The following is a 15,488-nucleotide window of genomic DNA, read 5'->3' as shown; positions in this document are numbered from 1 at the left end:
AGTGACAGAGTGAAAGCAGAGCTTCCAGAGGGAGGTGGGTGTTGACTGGAGACCTGAAGATGATGAGAGAGCCCAGCACAGGGAGAGCTAGGGAAACAGCTCAGGCAGAGGAAACAGCAGGTGCAAAGGCCCTGAGGCAAGATTGTATCTGGAAGCTAAAATATGGAGTTAGTGGGAAGGTGGTGGGGTGGGATCTGAGAGGGTTTAGAGCCCTTCTCCACCCCCCCCCCATGTTTCCCTGGCTACATAGGACACCTCCCCTGAAGTCTATAGCTCGCACCTCCAATTCTACCATCCCTAACACCAGGTCCTTTGCTGATTCTTAGCAATAAAGTCCTTCCATTATTTTTACTTTAAAATATCAAATACTTTTGGGCAGAAGCTGGTACACATTGTTGTGAGCTTTTTACACTTTAGGGAAAAAATAAGTGGGTATCGCCGACTTCTGCCGGAACATGTATCTGGGAGGTCAGGGAGCCTAGCAAACTCGCATGCCTTCACCTCCACCAGGGCAATGTCTGGAGCCCCCCACTCCCCACCCCAAAGCGGAAACTCGACTGCTGGTCTTCCAGTGGGGAGAGTTGGAGGTGGATTTATATTTATATTTTTAAAAATTTCCCAATTCGCCGCAGTGGGTTTGTGATACTTTTATAGTCCGAGTGAGGAGGAGGGACAAAGATGTTATCCTTTGGAAAAAATAGATTTCCCAACTGCAGGGAGAGCAGGGGGTGCGGAACTTCTCCGCACTTCCGGGGCGCTGGGGGTGGGGGGCGGCCTCCAGGCGCTAAGTTATTCTGGTCTCTAGGCGCCTCTGCAGCTGGTGAGCTTTTTATAAACAGGACCAGCTCCGCCCCTCGTCTCCAGAGGAGGAATCAGGGAGATCAGAATTTTCCTGGGGCCACACGCCCCCTGCCGGGTGTGGAGACCGGAGCTGGGCGGATGGTAGCGCCCTGGAATGGAGGCCGAGGTCTCGTTCTTCCGCGCCACCCCCCATTCTGACTTTTTCACATCAAGATCGTTGGGGGATGATGGGTCATCTTGGACCCCAGAGCCTCCACCTCTGAGTCTAGTTTTGCCAGGATGGTGGAGGGAGGACTCTCCATCCCCGTCTTTTAGCTCAGGAGTCCGGCAGGAGCACAGCGTCTCCTTCCCCACACCACTCCTTTATTGCAGGGTCTTTAAACCTCACTGTTTCCTACGTTTTTGGGGGTTGTTGTTTGGTTGGGTTTTTTGTTGTTTGTTTGTTTTAACCGCAGACTTTGCGAGATTAGGGGACAGGCTGTTTTCCTGCCCTACTTCCGCCATTTGAATTTTTCTCTGGAAAATGAGGCGCAGGAAGGAGAGGGGTTCCCGGAGCGTCCGTCAGCCCCCTCTTTTCTGGAAATTGGTGGCGGAGGGTGGCTCTCTTGATCCCGATTTCTCCTTTCTTCATCTCAGAAACAGGGGGTAGCATCTACTAGCCCGACCCCCTTCAGGGGTCTTGAGTGTGTTAGTCGCTCAATCGTGTCCAGTTCTTTGCGACCCCATGGGCTATTATACAGCCCACCAGGCTCCTCTGTCCCTGGAATTATCCAGGCAAGAATATGGAATGGGTAGCCATTCTCTTCGCCAGAGGATCTTCCCAACCCAGGGATCGAACCCAGGTCTTCTGCATTGCAGTCAGATTCTTTACCTTCTGAGCCACCAGGGTACATATCAGCAATGAGACAGGGTCTATCTTGATTCCTATTTCAGCTATTTCTTCTTTTATACTTACCTTGAACCCTATAAATAGGAGATATAGAGCATTTTCTCGAACCTTGCTTCCTCTTTTCTGAAACTGAGAATAGGGGGAGTTTAATGAGCGGTCACAGCACCTTAGACTGAACGGGGACCTCCCGAGTCTAAGACCTGGGGTGCGTGGGGGCGGGGAAGGGGAACGCCCCCAGAAGACTCAGGCTCAGTTGAGGCCTCAACCTCTGGGCCCTTCAATCGCCCGGAAACCACCATTGGACAGGAGGAGGGGGGTGGCAATCTTTGACTGGTTACTTACCCCGTCGCTCGAGCACTTAAGCCAGTGAGAAGGCGCTGCGAAGCCCCGCTTCCCTCATACTGTAGAGAGGCGGAGCCAGCAAGCGATTCCTCCCCTCGTGCACCGCTTCTGCAAGCTACTGGATGCGCTCTCTGGGCCCCGCCCCGTTCTCGCGTCAATCTGTGCAAGAGCCCCGCCCCTCCCGGCTCTGCCTGCGACAGTAGACCCTATCTCCATCAGTGGCTCCGCCCTAGAATGGCATCACGGCCGTATCTGCATGTGAGGCCCCGCCCCGCCCTTTGCAGGACGTCACCGAGGACTGCAGGGGCCTCAGCCGCTGCCGCCGCCTCCGCTGCAGCGCAGCCCCACATCAGCACACCGGGGGCCCCGTCACCGCCACTGCCAAAAAAGTCGCCGCCGCTAGGGTCGCCACAGCATCAGTGCAGAACAAGGTGAGCTCCCAGGCCTCCAGGTGCGCTTCCGCGCCGAGCACCTATATAACCTTCAATTGACTGGTGGTCTTCTTGGGATAGGGGACGAAGTTGGACGGCCTCAAATGAGGCAGAAGGATGCGGCGGTCGCGAGCCTGGGGAGGGGGAGGGCCTCGGCTCCCTCTACCTGCCCTGTCCTCACCCCCACCCCCATCCCTCCATCCCCGGCTCTGCGGTGGAGGGGGAGGGGAGATGAGGCGAGTGCCTTGCGGGAAGCTGTGCGCGCGGGAGGCTCTGCGTGCGCGTGCGCGTGGAGTGCACACTCGTGTGCGCGCCCGCCTGTGCAAGAGGTCTGTGTGTACCCTTGCTTGTTTATCAGGGTATGCTCGTGCATACCTTGGGGATCCCGACCCAAGATTGTGAGTGTTACAGGCATGTGGAGGCAGACGCGTGGACTGCTCGTGTGCGTGCATAACAGTGTGCCTATGTGCACAGAGATGTGTGCCCTTGTAGGTGACGTGTACTGGGCTGCATGGGTGGAGGACGCATTGCGCACGGTGGGTTTGCACATTTGTATATACATGTTGGCATGCAGACAGGTGTCTGGCTCTTTCTCGTGCATCGAGCTTGTCCCAGTGTGTGCCCTGCTGTGTGCACGTGAGCGTGTGCACGCCCCGTGCCTATCACGTGATATAGCTGTCACAGCTCGAGCTCTCCCAGCCTGGGAGTCTGGGAGAAGGACGGCAGACACGCGTCCCCGCGGTACCGTACACGCGTGTGCACGTGCGCCCGCGAGGCTCAGTTCTGAGGAACATGAATGATTGATGGGGGGCGGGGCCGGCCGCAGTTATTCACCTCTTCTGGCGCAGCTGTAGGGCTTAGGTTACAACCGGGTCCGGGGTGCAGGCCTGCTGGAGGGGGCTGCAAGGTGTCTCCATCCCCTTCGCTCTGAGGTCCTCCCCTGGAACCTCAGGCCTTTCAAGGTCACGGCCCGCCCTCTGCGGTGGGGCGCGCCGTTAGTACTGGGGCTCCTGATGGGATAAGAGTAATCTCCGTCTCTCGCTGGGAGCTCTCTAGCCTGAGCCTGGGCGTTTGGGGACGGAGGGGATCCCTCACCTTCGCCTACGCCCCATACCCCCAGATGGCATCCGCCACAGATGCTCGCTATGGGCAGAAGGAATCTTCGGACCAGAACTTCGACTACATGTTCAAAATACTCATCATCGGAAACAGCAGCGTGGGCAAGACCTCTTTCCTCTTCCGCTACGCAGACGACTCCTTCACGCCTGCCTTTGTCAGCACTGTAGGCATCGACTTCAAGGTCAAGACCATCTACCGAAGCGATAAGAGGATCAAGCTGCAGATCTGGGTGGGTCCAGCTGGGGGGCCTTCTGGCTCCATCACTCTCCCCCCAGGAACGGCAGCCCCAGCTCTGCCTATTCTTTCCTGCCTAGATTCACTCATTACATACCGGGCATTTATGAGGTGCTTACTGTGTACCAGGGGCTAGAGGCACAGAAGACAGTGTCCCCTTTCTCCCATCAGTGCTCTCCAGGGGTAGGGAAGGGGTAAATGCTGGGTCTTGTCCTACCCCTGACATCATCAGATGCATCGCTTGCTGAGTGCCTCAGTTTCCCCATGTTCAAGTTCCTCCACGAGTGTCTGGATGAGGTTTCAGAGGGATCCTGATCCCCCAACCTCATTCCCTGGGCCAAGAGCAGGCTCCTCCACCAGGGTCTTCTGGCCACCTCCCTCAACACCTCCGGGTCCTAAAGGGATCTGATAAATCCCAAGCCAGAGCTGGTTGTTCCCTGCTCTCAGTCCTTCCATGGCTCCCACCTCACTCTTGGTAACACCTGCAGCCTTCCCTTGGCTGAGGAGACCCTGCCTGGTCATCCCTTGTTGATACATCTCATCTGTCTCCCTCCATCTCTACCTCAGCCTCTTCATTGTTCCTCAAATGTACCAGACCCAGTTCCACTTTAGGGCATTTGCCTAGACTTTCCTTCTCCTGACCCCTGTATGACTCCCTCCCTCATCCTTCAAGTTTTTAAATTGTCCCCCAACCCACACTGCCCATCCTTGCCTGGTTTTTTTTTCTTCTCCTGTCTCATTACTTTCTGACAATACATTTCTGTGAGCTGAGGATGCATTTTCTTTCTTGTCATGGGTTGATTCTCTGTTTCCTGCACAGAGCTGTCAATTCCAAAAGGGCAGTGATTTTGGCCCATTTTGTTAACGACTGTGTCCTCAGTGCCCAGCACAGGGTGTGGCACAGGTCCCTGTGTGTCAAATGAATGAATGATGCTGTAGGTACCTTGGGATCACTGGTACTACATTCCCCGGGATAGGCAGCCGACTCACTCTTCCTGACCCACTGTGCCTCTGAGCAAGCCCCTGCTCCTCTAAGCCTCAAGGGGGCTGGCCTCCACCATCTCAGAGTTCATTCCCATGCTGAGGAACTTCCATGTATCTCCTCTCTGACACCCCACCTCTTCTTCCCAGGACACAGCAGGGCAAGAGCGGTACCGGACCATCACGACAGCCTACTACCGGGGCGCCATGGGCTTCATCCTCATGTACGACATCACCAACGAGGAGTCCTTCAACGCTGTGCAGGACTGGTACGTGAGCCCCCACCCGCCCTCTTCTGAGCCAGGCTTCGTGTAAAGCCTGGGGTTCAGGCCGAGACGAGAGAGTCCCAGCCCCTTGGCAGAAATGTAAATAACAATATTGGGGTCCCAGCTATGCTATCAATCTATAATCATTAAAACAATGTGGCATCAGCTCAAAATAATGGGAAAGAAAGATTTTAGGTAGGAAAATGAAACTATAAACATATAAGGGAAAAAAAAGTCTGGGAGGGACAGAAAATATAGATAGTTTGCAAGTTTTGAAGGTATAAACATGTACATTTTCTGCTGAGAGTAATGATAAATTTTGAGAAAATGTTTGAATTTGTACTAGAGGGAGAATTCTCCTCTGGGGGTGGGGGATCTGGGAAGGGTGGGAAAGACTTCTTGAAAGAGGGACTCTCAAGTTCAGGAACTGTGGGAGCAGGCCCCTGCAGAGATAAGAGTGTTCCTGGCAGGACAAAGGCAGGAGGAGAGACTGAGCCTGCCTTCCTCAAGAATTAATGGGACAGGATTTCCCTGGTGGTTCAGTGGGCTTCCCTCGTGGCTCAGATGGTAAAGAAGCTACCTGCAACACAGGTGACCCAGGTCAGGAAGATCCCCTGGAGAAGGGAATGGCTACCTACTCCAGTATTTTTGCCTGGAGAATTCCATGGACAGAGTAGCCTGGTAGGCCGCAGTTCATGGGGTCACTGAGTCAAACATGACTAAGCAACTAACAGTTTCACTTTCCAGTGGCTAAGACTTTGCACTCCCAGTGCAGGGGGCCCAGGTTCCATCCCTGGTTAGGGAACTAGATCCCACATCCTGCAAGGAAGATCAAAGATCCTGTGTGCCGCAACTAAGACCTGGCATAGCCAAATAAATAAATATCAAAAATAGAGAATTAATGGGAGGTGGGGGCTTGAATAGGATGAGTGACAAGGAGATGGGGGAGGGGGTTGGTGCTCAGATTCTCCAAGCCCTACCCTTCCTCTGTCACCACCTCCTCCAGGTCAACCCAGATCAAGACCTATTCGTGGGACAATGCCCAGGTCCTGCTGGTAGGGAACAAGTGCGACATGGAGGACGAGCGGGTGGTGTCGTCGGAACGTGGTCGGCAACTGGCAGACCACCTGGGTGAGTACCCAGTGATGCCGGACATCACAGGCTAGGGAAGGGACACTGAGGCCCTGAAAGGGGAAGACACACACCCAAGATCTCACAGCTAAGCCAAGATGCGGCCTGGATTTGAATCCCAATAATTTATACTCTCTGCAAGCTGGCCTTTGATCCAGGGGCCATTTCAGGTGGGTCTTGAGGGATGTTCAGGAGTTCACTCTGCAAGAAGTTAATGATTCATTCTGATACTGTCACTGCCCAGACTAGTGCTGGGTGTTGCTACAGAATTGTGAGAGGGAGGGATCTGGGCTGGCGGAACTAGCAGGGAACCAGGCTCTGCCTGGCATAGGTAAGGCTTCCTGGAAGTGGGGCATTGGAACTGGCCTTTGAAGAAAAAGGGTGATCTTTCAGACAGAAGAAAGTGTGACTGGATGTGGAAAAGATCTTTTTGGCAAATAGTTTTACATGACTGGGGGTCACTTGGAGGAAATATGGTCGATCATGCAGGACCTGAACTACAAGCTGGGGAGTCAGACTCTTCCGAGGGCAGTGGGAAGCCATGGAGTTTGTGTGAGCAGGAAAGGCCTGGATCTGTGTCAGATGCTGCCAGGACCAGGGCTGGGCCGGATGGTGGGAGCAGGGAATTAGCCCAACACCCTATTTATTATCGTGGCTATTTATTTATTGGAGATGTCCCCCAGGGGCTTGGGCACCCCCCTGTTCCATGCAGGGGCTCTGGGGACAATGAGAAGAGGAGAATTTTAGGGTGAAGAAAGGAGTCCAGGAAATAAAGGCTGACTCAGTCCACTGTTGCTTCGCCATGGGACTTGTCCGTGCCTTTAACATGCACCTGGCAACTGGGAAACACCAGGTGTTACCTGTCCTCAGCAGAGTGTGTCTGGGCGTGGGGGGTCCAGCGTCCTCACCCCTCCCTTCCCCGACCACAGGGTTCGAGTTCTTTGAGGCAAGCGCCAAGGACAACATTAATGTCAAGCAGACCTTTGAGCGCCTTGTGGATGTCATCTGCGAGAAGATGTCTGAGTCATTGGACACGGCCGATCCCGCAGTCACCGGCGCCAAGCAGGGCCCACAGCTCACGGACCAGCAGGCGCCTCCGCATCAGGACTGCGCCTGCTGAGAGCTGCCCTGCCCCGCCCCTGCCCGCCCCCTGGGCCTGAACCAGGGCCCCTAATGGCCATGGGCGTGAGTCCCCTGCCCTGATTTAGCCCATCACCCTATTTATTATCGTAGCTATTTATTTATTTATTGGAGATGTCCCCCAGGGGCTCGGGCACCCCCCTCCTCCGCGCCCCACCCTGTACATACAGCCTTGTTCTCGCTCTGCAGTGGCGTGTCGTGGCCCTGTGAACTCACCGCTCACTCTTCCCTCCAGACCCCACCGTTTTATAAATTCACCCCCATCAACAATTATCAGTTTTGAAGAGGGGGCCAGATGACACCCCAAGGCAGGCTGGTCAGGTGATGGGAGGTAGCCAGTCTCCTGGCTGTGGCATGGTGGGTCCAGGTGGCTGCAGGCATCTCAACGTGGACCACTGGGTGGGTCAGAGCCAGGAAATGGCCCACCTGGCTCTTCACCCCCAAGGTTTTTTGGGGAGCAGGGTGGGGGGGGTTGCTGCAGATATGCACCACCCTGGGATACCACTCCCAACCAGACCTGTTCTGCCGTCATGAGTGTCAAACATGCCCCCCAGCCCCCCAGGAGATGTCATGAGAACACTACACACACCCAATAAAGTGAATGGATGGCACAGTGTCCCTGTGAGCACCGGCCTGATAACGCTGGCTCTATTCATCCACAAGATTTTCAATTACAAAGAGAACTGAATGGTACTTCCACAGTCCATGACTAGAGGATGAGACTGGAGGCTCCAAATCCTGGGGTCTGGCTCCAAGGGGATGGGTGATAGCCCTCACCTTGGCCCCAGCGCCTAGCCTACAGTAGTGTTGAGGGCTTGGTGCCAGCTGGCTGGCTGAGACCCCAGAGCTGAGGATGGCCCATCACGAGTCACTTGAAGCTGTCCCAGAAGGCTGAGGTACAACTGTCCATCTTCATGGTTGTGTTCCAGAGGCAGAAACTGAGGCCTGGCAGTGGGCTTGGCAGGGGCAAGCCCAAGCAGATGCCCAGGAGTCAGGGTGTGGCTAGGACTTGGCCTAGGAGTCGGTTCCCCTTCCTGCCCAGGTGGCTGGTCCACGGCGGCTCAGTCAGTCTTGCCTTGCTGTCTGGCATCTGGGGGTTCAGTCTGCATGGTGCCCAGGGCCACACAGCCTGGGGGTGTCAGGGGCCCTGGGGTCTGACCGCACAAGAGCATCTGGTCACATGTGCTGTTCACCCCACTAGGCACCCCACTGAACCCTCCTCCAACCGCTTGGCACTGGGGTCAGCCTCGCTGGACAGATGCGGGCTTGGTCCTCACCTCGTTGGTGATCAGCAACCTGCCCACCCACCACGGGGGGCAGGCAGGCTGTCACTGGCACAGGCAGCCCTCACCCTGAAGGGTAGTTGTACTGCCATTTGGGGCTCACACATGTGCTCCCCTCCCCCAGGAGTCCTCTGGGTGCTTGGTCCGCCCACTGCACTCACCCGGTATTTCAGGTAGGAGAGGTAGGTGTCCCACCCTAGCGTCAGGCCATTGATGTAGGTGACTCGGAACTGGGAGGGCACGAAGAGGAAATTCACCAGCTGCGCAGCAGGCCACACGCACCAGTCAGCCTATGGGGAGGGGCGGAATGTAGTGAGGGGCGGAGCCAAGAGGGACTTGGGTGGGGACTGAAAGGAGGGTTGGAAGCAAGATGAAAGCGGGTGGAGGTGAAGGGATAGGCGGGGCCTGGGCAGGCATGCCCACCTTGTAGAATTCCCAGAACTTGTCCCGCAGCTCCTGACAGCTCTCGTCCAGGGTCTGGCCCTCCAGGCAGCCAAGGCCTAGGATGGAAACCAAGAAATGACAGTGTCAGGGGCTGGGGAGTATGGAGTACGGTGGTAAAGCAGGTAGGGTAGGACCCCTGAGGAACAGAGCTTCCCCGATGGCTCAGCAGGTGAAGAATCTGCCTGCAGTGTAGGAGACACAGGAGACTCGGGTTTGATCCCTGGGTCAGGAAGATCCCGTGGAGGAGGAAATGGAAACCCACTCCAGTATTCTTGCTTGAAAAATCCCATGGGAAGGAGCCTGGCAGGCTACAGTCCACAGGGTCGCAAAGAGTCGGACACAACTGAGCGACTAATCACCACCCCAGGCAGGGGAACAGTGTCCCACGCAGAGGAACTGGGATATTTAAAGGCCTTGCGGTGGGAAGTGGGGCACACCAGGGTGGCTGAAATGGGTAAACAAGAAGTGAGAGGTCTGTCCTGTATAAACTCGTACCCTGTGGGGTGGTGACACACCCTTGCTGAGGCAGTTTTATTACCAGTCCTGTCCCTTCCTTTACCTCTACAGATAATGAAAAGGAACTGACCCTGTTCCTGCGGCAAGGAATGAACAGCTCTCCAGAGCCAAGGGTTAGGATGATTGTGCCCTGTCAACCTCAGTCTCACCTCCCTTTCCTCCAGCGTCAGGGCCTTTGCACCAGTTGTCCTCCCCTCCGTCCCCACCCCCCACCTCCCTCCCGGCCCGCTGGCTCCTTCTTCATGTCTCAGCTCAGCGTCTTCTCCTTGGAGAGGTTCTCCCAACCATCATCTCAGACACTGTCTTCATCCTTCCTTGGGTAGCACCACTGTCTGTGATCCTGCCATTCATACCTGACTCCATTGGGTCTGTCCTTCACCACCGTACCCCAGCCTCCAGTCCTGGGCCACCCACACAAGAGATGCATCGATAACACATCTCCACATTCTGGACACAAAACTGGCTCTACCCCCTGGACCCCCCGATCCAGGAGGGACCAAGGCCAAGTTCACAGGACTCCTTACCCAAGAAGTACCAGACGCCAAGCATAGGAGAGGCCACCAGTTGGTCAATGAGGACCTTCTTGAGGACGTTTGGGAGGCCAGGGAAGCCGGATGCAGGGAACAGGCAGTCCAGCCAGAGATACCAATAGTGCAGGAAGGGGCCCATGCTGCAGCCAACTGCAAACATGCTCACTGTGGACAGTCCAAGAGTTAAGGGGGGCACGTTAAGCCAGCAACCTTCCCCCCTAATCCACTCCCTCCCTGGCTAAGACCTGGGTAAGCCTGACACCCTCCCAGGGCCGATCCGAATATTCTTCCATTATTAGCCCCACCGCCAGGTACCATTCCAAGAGGTGCTTTTGCATCTTCCCTCATTCCCTCACTACCCTATCAAAGGGTACCGCCATCGCCCCGCTTTCAGAAGGAGGAAACAGAGGCACAGCTGATAGGGAAGTGTGGGACCAGGGTGCGACCCAAGCTGGCTGGCAGCCAGACGCTGTGCCTTTGACTACCCCGGGTGCAGCATATCGTGCTCAATGGTAAGTCTGTCAGTGCAAGAGAGAGGGGTGGGCGAGGACCTGACCGTCAGGATGGCAGCGGACAGAAACCCTACGTATTGGAGATGAGATGAAGACTCGAGGGGGAAGTGACGCGGAGAAGGGGGAGGGGGTGTCTAGGATGCACGCTGAGGTCAAGGGTCTTGCGAGGAACTGAGGTCACGGGACATGGTCACGGAGTTCAGGTCCGGTTCACAGGTCTCCGGATCTGAAGCTGGGGGGAAAGATCTGGGGTGAAAAGCCAGCAGCACCGGTCCCCTTACCTGAGCGCCGCGGGTCGAACTTCTGGCCGGGCCGGGCGCGAATCTCCCAGGTCTGGCGTGCCCCATCCCCAGCCGCCATGAGAACGCCGCATCCCAGAGTATTGGTGACGAGCAACGCACGGCCTTGGAACAGGGGCTGACCGGCAGCCCAAAGGCCGCGCAGCCAGCGCCAGCCGCCGGACGGCATCGTCCGCGGGACACAGGAACCGGCACACCGGACCGCCCCGCCCATGTCGGCCAATCCCAAGTCGCCGCCGAGTCCTGGTTACCCGCCCCGCGCGGTGGTACCCAATCGAACGCTGCCTTCGTGATTTGTATGCCCGCCCCAAATCGCTCCAGTCAATCGCCGGACTGCTTCGAACCCTCACACCTCCTTCCACGCCTTACGGACCAATCACACAAGGCTTCGCGTCACATCGCGCACGCCACTTACTGACGTTCCACCCTTGTTTTCCCGCCCCTTTCTGCTCTGGCCTATGGGCAACCGTCGTCACACTCTTATTTGACCGCCTCCCTCACTGAGATGGCCAATCTACGGCAGTTACCGAATTCTCCCGTGTAAATTGCCCTCCAGATTTCCAGATTCTCCTTCATTCCTGAAAAGTGAGGGCCACCAGGGCGGAAATCCAATCCCGCAGAGATTCGGGGACGTGGAGGCGGGGCTCCAGTTCTGCTGCGCGCGCAGGCTGCCGGGATTCCTGTCTGGACGTTGACCTTGGTCCTGACGACTGCTGGGCGTCTGACCTAAGTTCCACAATAATGATAGTACTTAAGACGCTACGCACTGTTTTGGGCACATGACGTGCTTTAAGAAACTTGACAGCAACTTTGTGTTGCTGCAGTGATAATTATAGCACCATATTACCTCCTATGTTCCTGTAGGGGCAAATCTGAGTTTCAGTGGAAATCTATGCATTACTTAGCGGAGCAGGGTGTCTGGAGCCTGTGGGCCGAATTCTGTCGCCACCTGTTTGGTGAGGTTCAAGAGCTAAGAATTTTCTTAACTTTTTTTGAATGGTCGATGAAAAAATCCAGGTACTGTTCTGAGACGTGTGAAAATTGTATGAAATTACAATTTTCGAATCCATAAATAAAGATATATTGGAACACAGCCATGCCCATTTGTTTTTTTTTTTTTATTGTCTACTCTCAACTACAGTGAGGAGTTGCAACAAAGATTGTATGATCTACAAAAACTAAACTGTTTTACTCTTTACAAAAAAAAATTTTTTTTTCTCTTTGTTAGAGGACACTCTTCAGTTTTCTGATTTTGATTCTATGGGAGATATTTGATAAACCTCGTGGTTATAACTGAGAACACCAAAAAGTAATTCTTACTTATAAACATGCAAATGAATTCTGCCAAGTAAAGAGACACTTACCCCATTTTTTTTTTCCTTTATTTGCACATTCATTTTACGCTTCCTGTTCTGTCTCTTGTTTGGAACTTCTTTGAAATGGTTTTAACGCCTGACAAGTTCCCTTTATTAATAATGAGCTAACAGTAGTTTTTAACACATGCTCATTTTTATATCTGTATGAGAAATGTGATTTTAACTTTTTGGGGAAAATGATCCTTCAAACACTTCCTATTGCAGTCAAGTACCTCATTCTGGTATTTCAGGCTCCAGATTTTACTGCATTTTGGTGGAAAAGCTTCAAAATAGCTTAAAGAGGGGTAAGAGTCAAGTTATGATTCACAAAACAGAGTCAGATAAACTTTTTCCATGGGAAAGTACAGTTCATGGTAGCTGAAGCCCTGGCAACTCCAAATGAGTAAAAGAATTTTGCTATTTCTCTATTTTTCTCATTTCTGTTTTCCTTTCTCTAAATACGATTTTGATGCCTTTGAAACAGGAGGGAAGGAGGCATAGCACAATCTTTGAAAGAATGACATACCCCAAGGATACAACATAAACTGATTAGAACCGAAAGAGTTCAAGATGGTGGACAAGACAGCTTCTACTAGACCTTGAGCCTCAGTATATGCTCACTATAACACATCACCAGGCTAAGTGACACAGCCACAGGCACCAGGACATTCCAAGGCAAACCAAAGATCAAAACGTGGGCAGTGGCCCAATTCCTAGAAATTTCTGCCCGCTTCCCCAAAATAGTTGGAATAATCCTCCTGTGTATTAGTTTATGAAATTACCCAACCCATAAAAGCTAGCCACAGTGCATTCGAGGCTGCACTCACTGTCTGCCACAGCCCACACTCTTTGTGGACTGTGTTTCTCACTCTTGCCTTCTGAGATGACCTACAGTCTGTCTGCGGAGTGTTTCTCTCTGGATAAATCCACTTCTTACTTATCACTTTGTCTCTTACTGACTTCTTTCTGCAATGAGACATCAAGAGCCTGAGCTTCATTAGGTCCTGAAACCAGGCACCGTGGGTTTTGGCTGGGTCTGTGTCCCAGCCCCTTGGGTTTAAGTCTCAAGCAGGATTTTGGCCAAGTTCAAGTCCTGGCACGTGGGTTCAAGTCCCAGTCTGAGGTGAATGGTTGTAGCTGGCAACCACAAAGGGACAGTGAAAAGGAAAGAAGAGGTTGAGTTAGGCCTTGGTCCTATAGAGGCCCTTGGGAAACCATGAGCCAAGTATACAGGAGAGGACCTTTTACAGTTGTCTGCTCATTTCCCCACCCTGCCTCCAACTCTAATCCTAGGTTTATTCAACACAATTACTTTACTCTACACAACAAAATACAAACATAATGTTATCTCAAATGCTAGTGACTAGTGAAACTCGCTCAGTGGTGTCCGACTCTTTGTGACTCTAGGCCAGAATACCGAAGTGGGTAGCCTTTCCCTTCTCCAGGGATCTTCCCAACCCAGGGATCAAACCCAGGTCTCCCACATTGCAGGCAGATTCTTTCTCAGCTGAGCCACAAAGGAAGCCCATCTCAAATACTATAAAGTTACAAAACTCAGAACAGAGAATTTATAGTACAATAAAGCTACCAGGGCTTTCCTGGTGGCTGAGACAGTAAAGAATCTACCTGCAATGCAGGTGACCTGGATTCAATCCCTGGGTCAAGAATTTCCTCTGAAGAAGGGAATGACTTCCCAACTCCCGTATTCTTGCCTGGAGAATGCCATGGACAGAAGAGCCTGGTGGGCTACAGTCCATGAGATTGCAGAGTCAGACGCAACTGAGTGACTAAACATGTACACACGTATAATAAACATCAAAAAAGCAATGGACACGTTGCCAAGGTACCAACACAATGAGGGTTTCAGTGATGATCTAGATTTAAACTCACAATTTCAGAGAGGGTGGAAACATGTGTGTGTGTGTGTGTGTGTGTGTGTGTGTGTGTGCGCACATGCACACATCCACGTATGTACATGCTGCTGCTGCTGAGTTGCTTCAGCCATGTCTGACTCTGTGCGACCCCATAGACGGCAGCTCACCAGGCTCCCCCGTCCCTGGGATTCTTTATGCAAGAACACTGATGTGGGTTGCCATTCCCTTCTGCAATGCATGAAAGTGAAAAGTGAAAGTGAAGTTGCTCAGTCGTGTCCAACTCTTAGTGACCCCATGGACTGCAGCCCACCAGGCTCCTCCGTCCATGGGATTTTCCAGGCAAGAGTACTGGAGTGGGGTGCCATCGCCTTCTCCGATGTATGCACATGAGTACATGGGAAAAGAACTCTTGGGGCAAATAACATCTGCTCACTTTTGACCTGGTGGATAAAATCCATATGCTTTTGCACATCTGTGAAAGATTTCCTGCTGTAGGACAAGAAATGCCACAGCTATCCGATATTCTGAATTTCTGAGCCATGCGGACAAGGGCAAGTGGTGCCATTTCCTACACAAAGAACTTAAGGATGTCACAGTCATCATGACTACAGCCCTTCAGTGTGACCTAAGGGAATTCAAGAAGAGAAGAATAGGTTCAGTTCAGTCGCTCAGTCGCTCAGTCGTGTCCGACTCTCTGGGACCCCATGAACTGCAGCACGCCAGGCCTCCCTGTCCATCACCAACTCCCGGAGTTCACCCAAACCCACATCGAGTCGGTGATGCCATCCAGCCACCTCATCCTCTGTTGTCCCCTTCTCCTCCTGCCCCCAATCCCTCCCAGCATCAGAGTCTTTTCCAATGAGCCGACTCTTCGCATGAGGTGGCCAAAGTACTGAAGTTTCAGCTTTAGCATCATTCCTTCCAAAGAACACCCAGGACTGATCTCATTTAGAATGGACTGGTTGGATCTCCTCGAAGTCCATGGGACTCTCAAGAGTCTTCTCCAACACCAAGTTCAAACGCATCAATTCTTCAGTGCTCAGCTTTCTTCACAGTCCAACTCTCACATCCATACATGACCATAGGAAAAACCATAGCCTTGACTAGACGGACCTTAGTCAGCAAAATAATGTCTCTGCTTTTGAATATGCTATCTAGGTTGGTCATAACTTTTCTTCCAAGGAGTAACCGTCTTTTAATTTCATGGCTGCAGTCACCATCTGCAGTGATTTTGGAGCCCAAAAAAATAAAGTCTGACACTGTTTCCACTGTTTCCCCATCTAGTTCCCATGAAGTGATGGGACTGGATGCCATGATCTTCGTTTTCTGAACGTTGAGCTT

At 53.1% G+C, this 15,488-nt stretch overlaps 2 protein-coding genes across 2 annotated transcripts; one reads left to right on the top strand and one right to left on the bottom strand.

Annotated features, from left to right (window-relative positions):
- Positions 1 to 2,207: 2,207 nt before the first annotated feature.
- On the top strand, positions 2,208 to 7,959 carry RAB3A (RAB3A, member RAS oncogene family). Its single transcript, XM_040241150.1, has 5 exons — positions 2,208 to 2,463; positions 3,584 to 3,811; positions 4,948 to 5,066; positions 6,070 to 6,194; positions 7,124 to 7,959. The coding sequence occupies exons 2-5, from the start codon at positions 3,584 to 3,586 to the stop codon at positions 7,312 to 7,314; spliced, it is 663 nt and encodes a 220-aa protein (XP_040097084.1). The 5' UTR covers positions 2,208 to 2,463; the 3' UTR covers positions 7,315 to 7,959.
- A 39-nt stretch (positions 7,960 to 7,998) lies between these two features.
- MPV17L2 (MPV17 mitochondrial inner membrane protein like 2) lies at positions 7,999 to 11,128 on the bottom strand. The gene is made up of 5 exons (XM_040241151.1): positions 10,901 to 11,128; positions 10,102 to 10,272; positions 9,041 to 9,117; positions 8,779 to 8,907; positions 7,999 to 8,488 (listed from the first exon to the last, which is right to left on the bottom strand). The coding sequence occupies exons 1-5, from the start codon at positions 11,085 to 11,087 to the stop codon at positions 8,396 to 8,398; spliced, it is 657 nt and encodes a 218-aa protein (XP_040097085.1). The 5' UTR covers positions 11,088 to 11,128; the 3' UTR covers positions 7,999 to 8,395.
- Between the last annotated feature and the right edge of the window lie 4,360 nt (positions 11,129 to 15,488).

The sequence above is a fragment of the Oryx dammah genome, unplaced genomic scaffold (assembly GCF_014754425.2).
Source record: "Oryx dammah isolate SB20612 unplaced genomic scaffold, SCBI_Odam_1.1 HiC_scaffold_5, whole genome shotgun sequence".
Taxonomy (NCBI): Eukaryota; Metazoa; Chordata; class Mammalia; order Artiodactyla; family Bovidae; genus Oryx; species Oryx dammah.
The sequence above is the reverse complement of the archived record's forward strand: the minus strand, read 5'-3'. Positions and strand labels throughout refer to the sequence as shown.

Coding starts and splice junctions, on each gene's coding strand:
- RAB3A (XM_040241150.1), top strand. CDS start 3,584: ATGGCATCCGCCACAGATGCTCGCTATGGGCAGAAGGAATCTTCGGAC. Junction 5,067..6,069: donor TTCAACGCTGTGCAGGACTG/GTACGTGAGCCC, acceptor CACCTCCTCCAG/GTCAACCCAGATCAAGACCT. Junction 6,195..7,123: donor GCAACTGGCAGACCACCTGG/GTGAGTACCCAG, acceptor CCCCGACCACAG/GGTTCGAGTTCTTTGAGGCA.
- MPV17L2 (XM_040241151.1), bottom strand. CDS start 11,087: ATGCCGTCCGGCGGCTGGCGCTGGCTGCGCGGCCTTTGGGCTGCCGGT. Junction 10,273..10,900: donor GTTCGACCCGCGGCGCTCAG/GTAAGGGGACCG, acceptor GACTGTCCACAG/TGAGCATGTTTGCAGTTGGC. Junction 8,489..8,778: donor TCTCCTACCTGAAATACCGG/GTGAGTGCAGTG, acceptor TTGTGCGGTCAG/ACCCCAGGGCCCCTGACACC.